Source organism: Sphaeramia orbicularis, chromosome 4, assembly GCF_902148855.1.
Source record: "Sphaeramia orbicularis chromosome 4, fSphaOr1.1, whole genome shotgun sequence".
Taxonomy (NCBI): domain Eukaryota; kingdom Metazoa; phylum Chordata; class Actinopteri; order Kurtiformes; family Apogonidae; genus Sphaeramia; species Sphaeramia orbicularis.
Genome location: NC_043960.1, coordinates 47,107,626 through 47,123,587, shown reverse-complemented (window position 1 = coordinate 47,123,587; position 15,962 = coordinate 47,107,626). Strand labels below are relative to the sequence as shown.

General features: G+C 38.7%; 1 protein-coding gene across 1 annotated transcript in view; it reads left to right on the top strand.

Moving 5' to 3' along the window:
- The window catches only part of cacna1ea (calcium channel, voltage-dependent, R type, alpha 1E subunit a), a 232,909-nt gene that overhangs the window by 124,725 nt on the left and 92,222 nt on the right, over positions 1–15,962 (top strand). Inside the window, 2 exon segments of the mRNA XM_030132402.1 lie at positions 8,155–8,260; positions 8,434–8,573. Of these exon segments, the coding sequence (XP_029988262.1) occupies positions 8,155–8,260; positions 8,434–8,573 (246 nt within the window).

The following is a 15,962-nucleotide window of genomic DNA, read 5'->3' as shown; positions in this document are numbered from 1 at the left end:
GTGGGTGTGTGATTGCTCATTTCCATGCTTATATAAAGGTCATTTGATTCCAAGTAGAGAGTGCAGCCCTGTCTTTCCTCTTTGTTTGTATATACTGTGTAATGCTACACACACAAGCACAGAGCAACGTCATAGATAATTCACAGATTTTCAATAAGCCAGCCTCTGATGCCAGTGATTCATTTTGATTTTCACCTCCATGTAATAATATTCACAATCTTGCCTCCAATCTGGTTTTGAGCTCATTTTCAGATGCACAGGCCATCACACTCTGTCTCCGCGTCTATTTTTACTTGTGTGTTTGAGGAATCGAGGCAGAGCGCCAGTGTCACTGTGACTCAAGACTGCTCACGAGACGCCTCGCTGCTAAAGCTGGTAGACGATCCATGATTCATGTCACACACCAGCTGACGTACACAACAGCAGTATGAGGTTGATGATAAAACACTTGTTGAGTTTGTAACTTGAGGTAAATAGATGATCAGGGGAAAAAAGCAGTATCGTGTCATTTTAGACTATTTTATTGTACTGGGAATTTATCAAAGGGCTTTGACAGAGATCAATGCAAGGTTCCATCACTCATTTTAAAGTAAAAATAAAAAAATAAACAGTGTTTTGAGCTCTGTTCACTGGTTTCAAACAGGTGGAGCTCAGATGTGAAAACATTGTCACTTATTTTGCTGTAGTAAAACTAGAAAAAAATCCACACACCAGTATTGCTCCTCTATGAGGGTTTTATTTTAGCCATGGCATTTTGAGCACCATTGCTCTTTTTCAGACTTCTAGAGAAACATATAGATTAAATACCCAAAATTCTTCAGTGTTGCCAGTCATGTGATCAATCTCCCTGAAGTATTTACCTAATTTACAAATGGAATGACTTAGAAAAGAAAACAATAAGCATTTACATAGTGTTCAAAAGTTGCATGTGTAAGAAACCTTATATAGCACACAGTAATACAAAATACAGAAAATGAGGTTACTCAGCTGTCATAGATAGTAAATACAATGTGGGGCATCTCTGTAATGAGGTTTTGTATTGTCAGGGACCTATAAAAGACAACACTGTGTAAGGACTGGACAAACTCAGTGAAGGAAATAGTATGATTTCAAAACTTGTGCCTAAGATAAGTAGTTAACTCTTAAACTTTCCAATTGTTATTGAGGACCTTATGAAGTTATAAATGCAGAGCATTTGGCACATACATTCCCTAATATCCACAAAACAATCACAAAAATGGCATACAAAAATAAGAGAGGGACAAAGCTTCATTATACATGGCTTGTTGCCACAGGTCTCATTTCTTGCACCAACCAGTATCACAGACTGTATGTCTTTTAGCCCTATTTTCACAAAAAAAGATGGAGCTGCAAGGTTATTGGTGAGCGTATGCTAAATGTTATCTTATTGACATTGTAAACTTCATCAGACACAGATCATATAAGAAGATCATGTGATGGTCTCTGTAGTCATCATAACTAAAGTCAACCTGTGTGTTAAAAAAAACAAAACAAAGTTCAATAAACAGAAGCTCAAAAAGTCAGATTCAGTAAGAGAGAAAACTGCCACTCAAAGTCAGACAGGGCAGACATAAATGTGTTTGATTTGTTCTAAATTCTTATTAATGGAGCAATTTTGTAAAGACAGATCACTGAATCACTTATTCAAGTGTCTAGATTCAATAAATGAAACCATAACCCCTGAAAACATTTGTTGACATATTATTTTTAAAGAAACTTCAGTGTAAATATACTAGAGACTGGCTTTTCAGAGATACTTCAGATACTTCTGCAATAGCTTCACTTTTGAGGCACTGAAATGATTCTTGACTCTTGATTAGGTTTTAGAGACATTGAACCAAGAATGTGATCTGCATCTAAATAACTCAGAATAAATCACATTCTGGAGATTCTTTATTAACATTTTTAGTGGTACAGTGATTAAACTGATAATATATTTATAAATATTGATTTGATTTGATTTGATTGGATTAGACTTTATTGATCTCACAATGGGGAAATTCAATGATCAAGGCAGCAACAGAATAAAGTGCAAGAAAAAAGTGTACATGCATAAGGATCGGGCAAAAAAAAAGATAGTGCAAAAGCAAACAATTTAAAATAAAGAATAATAATAGTCATTAAAAACTAGTCGTATGAAAATACTACATCTTAGGATGTTTTATGAGGGATAACTATTAATCTGTCATTTTCAACATCCTCATTAATAAGGAAGTTACGACACTTGAATTATGATTTTAATATACTACAGGCTGGTAATAAAGCCAGTACCCATTACTGAGGGGTTTAATGATGAATATCTATATATGTGTGTGTGTCAGAATGTGTATTTTCAGAGATGGCTAGATGTTGCTTTTGGACAGACCCAATGCTATTAAGTAAGTGATGTTTAAAACAGCAGTGTCATGTCTTGGTCATTTGTTCACCAGTGTCACTGATTATTATGCAGAAAAAAGCTAATCATTTTCAAGACTCACAGTAAAACCATATATTGTGTTTTCTGAGTAGTTTTCTTCTGTGCAATGAGGAATACAATGGCAAAAAAGGCAACAATACTGGTTATTTTGCAGAAATATCTTTTCACTTTTCAGAATATGACGTCCATAAACTTGTCACCCACTCTATGCCTGAAGGCTTTCACAACACCTCCTCTCCAGAGCCGCCACATCACTAATCTGTGGTTAAAATTAGCCTGATATACATCAAGTTATAGCCTGTGTGTGTGTGTGTGTGTGTGTGTGTGTGTGTGTGTGTGTGTGTGTGTGTGTGTGTGTGTGTGTGAGTGTGTGAGAGACAGAGAGACCACAGAGATAGTTCAGTCTTGAAGCATTGACTTTTGGTAAGGAGAGAAACTCGTTGCCGTGGATACCTCTCCTCTCTCCTTTCTATCTTCATTTTCTTCCTGTTCTCCCTCTTTGTCTGTCTCCCCCTCTGTCTCTGGCCTCATCTCATCTCAGCCTTCCCCTAGTTTGGTTGTGTGTATTTAAGGGAATGGAGGGTGTGGCAGAGAGCTGCTGCAGCTTCTCAGAGCTTTGAGTAAAGACAAATCACACACTTTAGTATGAAACTTAAAAACAACTCACACAGGTGCAGATTGTATGTCCTTAACACTGTAGTAGATAGAAATTAGAAAATGACAGAATTTGATACATACACATCCTCCTCCTTCTCCTCTGTGTGTATATGTTAGGACTGGGTAAAGCATCACCAGTTAGTTTGTGGACTGTTGTTTCGAGGTCTTGAAATATCCATCACCATTTTGGTTTCATGGAAACAGGTGCCCATATTTTGGATAAGAGGGTAGAGTTAGGGAAGGTTAACCAAGTGAATGCTAAATTATTGAAAACACCAACTATATAGATAGAATGATCATCATTGTATTATATGCAATCAAGTAATTTTAGCTAGTTAATAAATAGAATAATATCAACTTCAGTAATATAAACACACTAATTCTCAAGCTAGCTTAACAATATTTGTAATGCAGGACATACACCAGTCAACCATAACATTCAGACACTGACAGGAGGAGTGGTAATAATATTGCTTATTTCATTATAATAGGACCTTTCACTGGGTTGGATATATTAGGAAGCAAGTGAATATTTACGTAGTTCTCAAAGCTGATGTGTTGGAATCAGCAAAACGATCAACATAAGGAAATGAGTGACTTTGTCAGGGGTCATATTGGAATGGTGATGACAGGGTCAAAGCATCTTCAACTGCAGGCCTTGTTAGGTGTTCCTGCTCTGCAGTGGTTAGTACCCACCCAAAATGGACTAAGGAAAGTCATCTACATCTCAGAATGATTGAACTGTGAAATGTACTGGATAATCAAGTCCAATCCCTCTCATTTCACAGCTTCCAGGACTTCATGGATCTGCTGCCAATGTCTTTGTCCAGATACCACAGTGCAACTTCAGAGGTCTGGTAAAGTTGAGGCGTCAGGTCAGAGCTGTTTTTGTGGAAAAAGGTAGACCTAAACAATATTAGACAGGTGGTAAAAATGTTATCCTCCCATGCTTAATTGGTTGAGATCGAGATGTTGTGTTTTAGATTCTTTTGGTTGGTCCTAACCACTTTACATTGGGAATGATCAACAACATCTGGAAATGCTTTGACCCAGTGATTTCATCACAATTTCTCCCTTGTCAAAGTGGCTCAAATCCCTACTCTTTCCATTTTTGCTGTTTCGAACATACCAACATTAAGGCTTTAAATTTTACTTTTTGCTAATATATCCCACCCACTAACAGGTCCCACTGGAATGCAGTAGCAGGTCTACATCAAATTAATTCAAACCAAATCACATTCTGCAGATTCTTTATTACAGTTAATACCACTTTACCTGTCAGTGATCATAATATTACAGCTGATTGGTGTGTGATCCAGTACAGTACAGTACAGTTTAATGAACTTTAAGCTATGCTTACAACCCAGGTATTGAATCAAGTATGGGTAAACTTTGTGAAAAAATCCTCCTGCCCTTGTGTCTTCCCTCTTTGAAAAGGCCTTCATCAAGGGGTATATGTACAATATCTGAAAACTGAGACAAGGTGAGGTGTAAAAGTCAAATCAATTTTATTTATGGCCAGACCTCACCAATAAGATTTGCCACGAGGGGTTCTCCCATCTGTGCAGTGTACAATAGTATTCACAAGTCTTTTCTTCTCAGATATCTCAACTTCCTACATCCTACTGAGACCCAGGGAAGTTTTGCCTTTGTGGAAAACTGATGCTTTAAGCTGCCCTTTTACAACTTGTTTTCCTTAGCTTCCACTGGTTTGCAGATGGCTGCTGTGGTTTTGTTTTTCCAAAATCACTCTGAGCAATTCAGTATTTAACTTGTTACCACTGAGTCAATCTGTGTCACAGTTTAGGTTTAAGTTGGGATCCCTGCAAGCTGGTTGGTGTAAGATTGTATTTGCTGTGTTTGTTTAGTTCCTCATGGTTCACATGTCCCTGAGTAACCCTGTTGGCCACAGCACCACATCGATCTGTCCGCTGTCAGTGGTGTTTTGTCTCATTGCCTCCTCTTCACCCACCTGTTTCACATGCCTCTAAATAACCATCTTCTTCTCCTCCGCTGATCAGCCTTCATCCTCCTTATCACTTTCTCCTGTTTCATTCTTCCATTATCTGCCTCCTTCTTCCTCTCCCTTACTGTCTCCACTCGGCAGATTTAAGCTCCCTCGCTTCCTACCTCTTCTGCACATATAACCAGGAGAATTGGTACTGCCCACGCAGAGCAATAGATAAAGAGCACATTGCTGGCTTAGCTCAACCCCAGAGCAGCTGGAGTTGAACCGACAACCAGTGCAGGTCATTTAGTGCAGCTTGTAAAAGCTTGTAGTAAGAGTGATCCTGTTTACAGGATCATGTTTCAGGCCCACCCACTCATCCTTCTTTGCTAAACCTCTCATTGCCCATGTGTATTCATGTGTGCATATTAGTGCTGTCAAATGATTAAAATTTTTAATCAGATTAATCACAGGGTGGCTGTGGATTAATTTTGATTAATCATGATTAAATATCATTCATTTGTAATCCATATTAATTGTGTTTCATTTTGCACAAGCAAACAAACTCAAGAAAGAAAGGAATATATATGCACTTAATGTGTTTATCGCAAGCTGGGCAACGCGTTAGTCGAAGTACATATGCTTCACGTTAATGTGGTATTTTAAGATGGAAGTGCTTCGGTGAAAAGAAAACTCCTTCCTGCAGAGTGTGCATAACACTGTATGTTGGTCGACTGCTCTGTCTTGGTTTTTTTGCATGCATTAATTTTTTTAATGCATTAATTTTGACAGTCCTAGTGCATATATTTGCGTCTGCCTCTGTCTGCTCCAGTTGACCTCAGATAAGGTACAACTTCAGTCTGGCCTTGGGGCTTATAACAAGCAAGGTTAACTCTGTTTATCATTGAGGAATCTGTATTTGTCTATTTCTGTTCATGTTACATTGTAATTGCAGTACTGGCAGAGTTGATTTATCAAAAGTGATTTTACCTAAGCACCCACAAGTACTCTTTGTTCTAATCAGGGACGTCACCATAGATCGACCTTGATTATCCAGATGGACCACATGTCTACCCCATCAAATAGACATTTTCCAAAAATTGTTGAAGCTATTGAATGTGATTAGTTTTCTGGTGTAGCATGGCTAATTAAAAGTCAGTTTACTGATCCTGTTGTGTTTGTGCATCTGCACACATCATCTGCCAAAGTGAACATCCTCCATTTATAAAGACCATGCCCTGTACACACCAATGACATGAAACAGTTCACTTCCAGTCTCTCATGTCGGTGTGGTCAAAGGGGTCTAAAACTGTATAGATGGAAGAAAGTAGGTTAAGAGGGTCTAAATAAAATAATCATATTATTTATTAATTATAGCAGCTAATGTTCTTTCACCATAGTTATGATTAGCTTTTTACCTGCTTACTTTGACTTCCTACAGACGACACATGGACTGTAACATCTCACAAGACAGGCCTCAAACAAAGTCCATTTTCTCCTGTTAAATGTTATTTTGATGTCAGAATGTTCAGAAGATATGTGGCTTGAGGAAAATGTATCTAATATTTACTATTTACAAAATCTGTAGATCACTTTTACTTCTCCCATTGTAATTAATGGGGCAGGATCTACCTGTAGTCTGCTAAAGGGGCGTGGCTATGTGACCATGTTTTAACTGTTTTAAGTGCGACATGCCCCCTTTTTTAATGAATGGATAGAACACATTTATTAATAATATTACGTGTGTAACATGACATTTAATTCCTGGTGTAATAGAGGACACATGTAACTAACTGCTAAGTGGATAATGTATATAATGATAATGTAATATCATATGTTTTAAAACACTACTTCAGAACTGTCACTTTCAGTCTTTAATTCAGTTCTTAAGCTCCATCCACAAAACACAACAGTGTTCTAAATAGGGCTGTAAAAATTAACACATTAACGCAGATTAATCCATCATCATGATTAATCTGATTATAATTTTTATGAACGCAATTAACCCATCTGCAGCGCAGAATGACTCTGAACATCTCTGCCAGTGTATTTCAGGCAGTTTGTCCAAGTAGAGTTACTGTCGCGCATACGCAAATGGGCAGTTGATCCGGTCGTGACAGGCAGCAGAACCAACCCATGAAGATGGAAGACGCTAAAGAGGACATTGACCCCCTGGATCGAAATGAGGACAAAAAAAAAAACAAGACAGAACAGTTGTTTCAAGTTGTTTTGTTGAAACTGTTGAAGGTGTTTAATAAATACGTTAAGTGCATATACATTCCCGTCTTTCTTTAGTCTGTTTGCTCATGCAAAATGAAAGACGATTAATATAGATGAAAAATGAATGATATTTAATCATGATTGATTGAAATTAATCCACAGCAATTAAAACATTTAATTGTTTGACAGCAGTAGTTCTAGACAGTCACAGAAAACTCACTCACTTTAGGTGAGCTGCTACTATGGTTATTCATTTATTCATTCATTCACTTATTTATTTGTTTACCTTAACCAATAATAAGTAGCTAAACCAAAGTTAAAGTGTCCTTCATATGATCCATATTTACTCAAATTTAAAGGTCCTGCCATATCATAAAATATCACTTTTAACACTTATAAATTTGCATTTTGAGACATAATAACAGACGTACAAGTAGAATACTTATCCTTGGACTACCAGCTTATAAGGTTCATACTGAACCAAAATCTGAATTTGTGTAACACTTCCTTAATTACAGTAAGCAGTAATTAGGAAGAAAATTGCTAATCACCTTGTACTCGTGGAATAAGGTCATGTAGAATAAAGTAATAATTTGCCTTGTAATGACTATAAAGAGCCATTGTACAGTGTTACCATGTTTTTTTTTCTGCTGTCACATTGCTATTAACTACTGTTGTGCTCAGCGCCCTGATGAATAGAACACATCATGTTTCTATTGGACGGTGACCTAGAAACCTGTTTCCTTTGTGTCTTCAAAGAGTAAGACACACTGAATCTGTCTATATGAATCTATGGACAAAATGATATATATCAGTAACTTAAAACAAAATAAAGTATGCTTAACATCAGTTGTGTGAAACATTTGCTAGCCTCCTTAACTCAGCTTTCCACTCCGTTTGAATACATGATCCTGGCTACCATCATCGCCAACTGTATTGTCTTGGCTCTGGAGCAACATCTGCCTGGAGAGGACAAAACCCCCATGTCTAAGAGATTGGTGAGACGTCCCCTCACGTCACATGGACTCATCTCACACATTTTGTAATCTTATGTCTATAATGAATTAAAATATTTTCTTCACACATGACACACATGACGCTTTTGAGTTTTCCAATTAGATTTCAGCTGATTATGACTCTGACTGACTCACCTCTTGCTTTGCACTAACAGGAGAAAACAGAGCCGTACTTTATTGGGATGTTCTGCTTCGAGGCGGGGATAAAAATCATCGCCCTGGGCTTTGTATTTCATAAAGGGTCCTACCTCAGGAACGGATGGAACGTTATGGACTTCATTGTGGTCTTCAGTGGGTGAGTTCAGCAGTGTGTTTGTGTGTTTTCATAGTATTTCGAAGTAGATCTAGTAGTTTACATATTTCTAGTAGTTTCCGTATTTTCATTTTTCCATATTAGTTTGACCCTTGTCTTAAGTTTGGACTCACAGTTTCTAATTATTTCCACAAAGTGTCAGCTCTTCTGGTCTGAAAACCTTATTGTTGCTTATTAAGCTTTACTCAAGCTATGCAAACATATTTTATGTGTGAATTTTACTGTAAAATTACACTTGAACCAAGGCCTATAATTTTTCTACATGTGCCTCATGTGTTTTATGCTGTTTTGTCAGCTCTGTTAAGCAGTGTATTTTATTTTCAGGCCTGTCTGGGTCTGGGTGTTGTAAACTAGCATATAGGCTATACCCTGATTTAATTCTAGAGTTGTGGGTGTTTGATGATGGTGGTCTGTTTTTTGGTTTTGATCAACTGAACTCCTAAAAAACTCCTACACCTGCTGTTGGTCTGTTTTGATATGCTGAGCTGTCTAAATCTGTGTAGCTGCTGAATTCCTGTCACAGCCTCATTGGTTTACTTTGTCTCTTGATTAGGTCATATTCCTCCAGAGAATATAACAAGTCTCTTCAGATGTTAATATCAAATTCATGTCCTGCATATGAAAGTAGCCCTGGTACCAGGTTAAAGAAGTCATATGTAGTATTTATATTATGGACTCTGACCATCAGGGATCATTCTGGTACCAGGGCACACTTAGGATTAAGTCACCAACGAATCAACACTATATATCCACAGACTGTATCACTCACTTTATAAAATAAAAACATCTGTGTTATAGTATCATCAAGTTTTCTTCTTAAAACTAAAATTCATTCATATTGACAGTCACTCAAAATAACACTTAGTCACTTTGGCTTATCAAGAGTCTGGTCTTGACCAGCTATATATGTAAAGTGTCATGAGGTAACTTGTGTTATGATTTTGTGCTATATAAATAAAATTTGATTTGATTTGATTTGTATTATAATCCTTATGTGCTACATCAGCTGATAGTTTGCATTATAGCTCTGTTTTTAAACTGAAAACAGCCACAGTAAAACCACAAGTCACCTCCTTTTTCTGTATGGTTTGTGTTGTCAATAGCTGCACTAAAGATCTGTTTGGAATCAAACAAACAAGGCCAGAACTGTCACAGTATAGTCTGAACCGTGGATCAACAACCACAACTGAGCAAATATAAGAACATCCTATTATATTTTTATACCTTCATAAGCCTCAGAATAAAACTCATCCATGTAGAAGAAATACTGCCATTTCACCATCAAACTCCATTCTTTATGTTTACAGCTGTGCCCAGTGGAGAAAACAGCAACAGTGCTTCATGTTTCATCACTTTGTCTCCTTTGGCTTTCTTGTGTGTTGTTTCTCAACAGTTCTCATCTCATTATTTTCTTATGCTTTGGTCTAAGGCCCCATGGCGTTAGTTTTCCTCACCATACTGGCAGAGTGACTCACTACTCCCTCTAGTGGTCACATAATTCCCCTGGTCTGTGAGTGTTAATAGATTAACTTTATATCATATCTTCATATCTTCATATTCATCCAATAAGTTGGTGTTTTTGGCAGAACTTGAGAATTTTTTTTTCTGTACACTCTAATGGTAATTGTAGGTCATTTTATAATATTTGAAAGTAGAAATACGACGTAAAGCCTGTTTAAGCAGGGAGACTTTGGGTTGAACTAGATTACTACAATCAATGAAGTGCTTGTTGTTTACAAAATGGAGACATATGTACAACATTACACCAGAGAAAATTGTGCATTAAAGCATATTTCAAAGCAATTAGTTACTCATGAGAGGTAGGTGCATCACCTTAAGAGCAGAGAGGAAATGTTTATGGTTTCAAAGGAGGAGCTTGATTAAACACCAGATTAATATCAACACCTTTCTCCTTCCCACACACACACATGCACAAATGAAATATTCATCAATTCACAGCACAGAAGTACAAAGGGTTGCAGACAGGGTTCTTAGAGAATTCTACATGATTCTGGCTGTTTCATTATTGATGAGCAGGCTCCCTCTACACCCTGCTGGAGAGAGGAAGGATGCAATGTTAGAGGAGAGAAGAATGCAAAAAAAGAAGGATTGCGCAAAGATTACAGTGGAGACACATGTGGTCATGCAATCGTTGTTTGTGCTCAAGTGTAACAGCGAGATGCTTATTCCTATTGCAAGGCGCCAAGTTACTCTACAGCCAAAATTAAAAGCTTAATTAAAATACAGTTTGAGAGGCATGTACTAATGAATGAACTCAGTATCACCTCCCTAAGAGGGAACAGAGAGGATGTGGCAGAGGCTGTAATCACACTGTGTATAGATGAAGCATGACTTGGTGATGTGTAGAGGTCAATGTGCTTCAGAGGCTGAAATCATCCTAATAAACCAATCAGGTTTTCTGCATGTTTTTACTGAACTACACATCACGACAGATAATCATTACACAATTTTCATTTCTTTAATATTTAGTCGACTGAAGTGTTATTTGCTAGAAAGATGGATGCATTTTCCAATACTCCCAAACCAACATAAACATCAGAAAGCACCAGGACATTTATTCATCTCTTCTATATGCTGTGGATTGAATTTAAGACACCAATCATGGCTTTGTGAAGAGACAAGCTCAATCTGAATGAAATAGCCTTCCAGTTCACATTTTATTAATGTTCGGCATGATGAAGTGAGCTGCAGATAGATCCCTCTCTAAATTATCATTCTGGCCACAGAAAAAGCTAAATTAATGAAAATGTTCTCGCTCTGTCTTGCTCGTGTTCTGTCTACCCCTACTTTCTTTCGAAGTACAAAGACACACACAGTCACTCACCTGTCGGCCATCACATGAGGTTTGCAACCTTATTAGAGAGTGATTAAGTATTATGAGATCTGCTGATAATATTAGATGAGTAACTGCGCTGTCTCTTAGTCAGTAATTAGGAGGCCTCTGCAGACGGAAGGGGTCACTGTTACAAATGTGCAATCAGCTCAAATCCCCCATGAAGACACACAATTTAAGTACACACTAGCAAATGTCTTCAATAGATCACTTTTTGTTGTTTGGCATTCATTATCTTCTTCTATTAGTGTCATTCAGCTTTCTTAAATATTAAATTTATTCATATAGTTTAAAATATTGATGCACAGCAAACTTCGTCATGATAAGAATATGTAGTCTGAAGAGAGAATGTGCAGAAAATGTACACAAATTTTCACCCTTACACCTTTTGCATCCATTTTGAATTAAACTGTTATAGCCACCTTATAATTCACCTTGGATAATGTTTATGTAAACAGTCAAACAATTATTTACTTATTTTAGGTGATTTTTTTCTTTTATGAGTAAATACATATAGTGAAGATGAAACACCTTTTTCAGGTAAATTCTCGCAAATATTTTACTGATGTAAATGATAATGTGGAAAAACGTTTCTGTTCCAACAGATAGTGTGGACTAATGAGGAGACCAGACTATTCTTGTGTCTCATCCCTGACAAAAGATGGAAATTGGTATCAGAATGCTCTGCTTCTTCTACCCTGTTTATTAGGGTCATATGTAATGCAGCCTACAGTGCCCCCTGCAGGCATTACACAGCCCGGTTTATGGAAATGCACATAATCACATTTTAGTTTTTGAACATTTCTCAAAGGCTTGTTTCAGATTTTCTGGACATTTTATTTAATCTCAGCTACTATATTACAATTATTCACACAGTGAATGTGTTCAAATTAAAGCAGCAAATGTTCTAAATCTCACCCACTGTAATAATAATAATAATAATAATAATAATAATAATAATAACAATAATAATAATAATAGTTTATCTGTTTTAACATATCCTTCCTAAGAATGTAACAGAAAAGACGCACATCAAGGACTTGTCTTCAGATCAGTTCAGCACTGCAAACAGTAGCTAACACCTGACATGGTAGATCTAATCTAATCTAATCTAATCTAATCTAATCTAATCTAATCTAATCTAATCTAATCTAATCTAATATATTGCCAAAAGTATTTGCTCACCCATCCAAATAATCAGAATCAGGTGTTCCAATCACTTCCATGGCCACAGGTGTATAAAATCAAGCACCTAGGCATGCAGACTGCTTTTACAAACATTTGTGAAAGAATGGGTCGCTCTCAGGAGCTCAGTGAATTCCAGCGTGGAACTGTGATAGGATGCCACCTGTGAAACAAATCCAGTCGTGAAATTTCCTCATTCCTAAATATTCCACAGTCAACTGTCAGCTGTATTATAAGAAAGTGGAAGTGTTTGGGAACGACAGCAACTCAGCCACAAAGTGGTAGGCCATGTAAACTGACGGAGCGGGGTCAGCGGGTGCTGAGGCGCATAGTATGAAGAGGTCGCCAACTTTCTGCAGAGTCAGTGGCTACAGACCTCCAAACTTCATGTGGCCTTCAGGTTAGCTCAAGAACAGTGTGCAGACAGCTTCATGGAATGGGTTTCCATGGCCGAACAGCTGCATCCAAGCCATACATCACCAAGTGCAATGCAAAGCACCAGATGCAGTGGTGTAAAGCACGGCACCACTGGACTGTAGAGCAGTGGAGGTGCGTTCTCTGGAGTGACGAATCGCGCTTCTCCATCTGGCAATCTGATGGACGGGTCTGGGTTTGGCGGTTGCCAGGAGAACGATACTTGTCAGACTGCATTGTGCCAAGTGTAAAGTTTGGTGGATGGGGCTAATGGTGTGGGGTTGTTTTTCAGGAGCTGGGCTTGGCCCCTTAGGTCCAGTGAAAGGAACTGTGAATGCTTCAGCATACCAAGACATTTTGGACAATTCCATGCTCCCAGCTTTGTGGGAACAGTTTGGAGCTGGCCCCTTCCTCTTCCAACATGACTGTGCACCAGTGCACAAAGCAAGGTCCATAAACACATGGATGACAGAGTCTGTTGTGGATGAACTTGACTGGCCTGCACAGAGTCCTGACCTCAACCCCACAGAACACCTTTGGGATGAATTAGAGCAGAGACTGAGAACCAGGCCTTCTCGTCCAACATCAGTGTGTGACCTCACAAATGCGCTTCTGGAAGAATGGTCAAAAATTCCCATGAACACACTCCTAAACCTTGTGGACAGCCTTCCCAGAAGAGTTGAAGCTGTTACAGCTGCAAAGGGTGGACTGACATCATATTGAACCCCATAGGCTAGGAATGGGATGTCACTTAAATTCATATGCGAGTCAAGTCAGGTGAGCAAATACTTTTGGCAATATAGTGTATAATATAATAAAAAACTATGACATGACATGAACTAACATTTAGTCATGGAGATATCAATCGTAAAGATACCAGAGAGTATAGAACTTCCTCTGAAATCCAGCATCCTTCTTTCCAAGCTTCAGCAGGGATGTTGTCAAACCCAGCTGCCTTTCCATGCTTCAAGGTCTTAAGCGTGTTCTTCACCTTGGCTCTGGTAATAGGACCAGTTCTAATGGCGAGTGGTGGGGCTACTTGAAGGTCTGTCTGGCTCACAGGTGGTGGTTTATTTAGAACCTCTTGAAAATGCTCCCTCCAATGTTTCAGTTGATCCTCAACATTAGTCAAGACTGTGCCACTCTTGTCTTTAAACTGGTTTACTTTGGATGTGTTTCTTCCCACAGAGCACTTTTATGGTATCATAAACTTTCTTGATGTCATTCATTTCTGCTGCCTTCTCAGCTTCCCGCACTATGCTGTCGATTCTTTCTCTTTTGTCCTTTCTGCAACTCCTCTTAACTTCACAGTTCTTCTTGTAGTTATTTGTGGCAGTCATCTTCTAGTTTCTTGTCTTGGCGCTTTCTATCTTGCCCTTTAGCTCCCGTCTCTCTTCAACTGGTTTCTAAGTTCTCTCCCTCATCTACTCTTTCCTGTCATATTTGACCTTCCTGACACGTATTGATATACATATCCTTAACTTGTGTCCAAACTTGATCTATATCTTTATCCATTGTATCTTTGCTTCACGGGGCTTCATAATGGCTGGATAATGTTAGCACAAATGCCTCCTTGACATCTCGATCTCTCAGCTTAGTAGTATTATACCTGCTCCTTGAAGATCTCACTTTCTTAACATCTAGTAACTTAATCTTAATTTCTGCAACAACAAGATGGTGATTGGACCCTACATCTACGCTACGCTTCACTCGGACATCTTGTAGTGAGCTCCTCCACTTCCTGTTAATGGCCACATGGTCTATTTGGTTTTCGGTCATGCTGTGAGGTGATCGCCATGTGACTTTGTGTGATGTTCTATGCTAGTAGAGCAGGGGTGTCCAATTCTGGTCCTCGAGGGCCGCTATCCTGCATGTTTTAGATGTTTCCCCCTTCCAGCACACCTGAAGGTCATTATCAGGCTTCTGCAGAGCTTGATCATCGGCTTATCATTTGAATCAGGTGTGCTGGAAGAGGGATACGTCTAAAACATGCAGGATAGCGGCCCTTGAGGACTGGATCTGGACACCCCTGTAGTAGAGTGTTCCGCCAATGACTAGTCTGTTGGTTGCACAAAAATCACAAAAGAGCTCTCCGTTCTTGTTGATGCTGGGATACCATGGTAAGTTCTCTCTCTCAATTGTCCCCCCCACCTTGGCCTTTAGATCTCCCATAACTAAGGTGATATCCCTTTTCCTGGTTTTGTTGAACAGAACTTGTAGCTGGTTGTAAAAATCCTCTTTTTTGTCATTGCAAGCCTTGTTTATTGGTGCATAGGCTTGTATGATGGTGGCTTTCTGAAATTTAGACTCAAATCTGGCCATAATTATACGCTCCTAAATCGGCTCCCACTCCACAAGGCTCTTGGCATCTTGCTTGGATAGCATCAACACCGCCCGTTTCCCATTTGGTGCATCCTCACTTGTTGCACTAGAGCAGAGTAATGTTTCTCTGGTGACTAGTTGGATCATACCACTTCCCAACCACCTGGCTTCACTAATTCCTAGAATTGCTAGATTTAACCTCCGCATCTCTTTGGTGACTTCATGAACTTTTCCTGCTTGATACATAGTTTGTACATTCCATGTCCCAATGCATGTTCATTGTTTATGGGAGAGTAGCTACGGCCTTTTCGGTGTCATATTTCATCCCCATAAGTCCTTGTCTGTGATCCATGTGTCAACAATTCCTTCTAATCCGCAGGGACCCTGAGGGGTTGGATAAACTCGTGTCAGTTTCCGTAACCAGGTGAAATCCACTCGATAGGTGGTTGGCCTGGAGAGCTTCACATGCACCAGTTGGGCCTAGGAAACATTATTTCTAACTATCAACCTGAGTTCGCCCCTGCACCACAATGAGGCACCTCCGACTGGGGACTGGGGATTGGTGTGTCGTTAAATGCTCTAACTTCCGCAAGGGT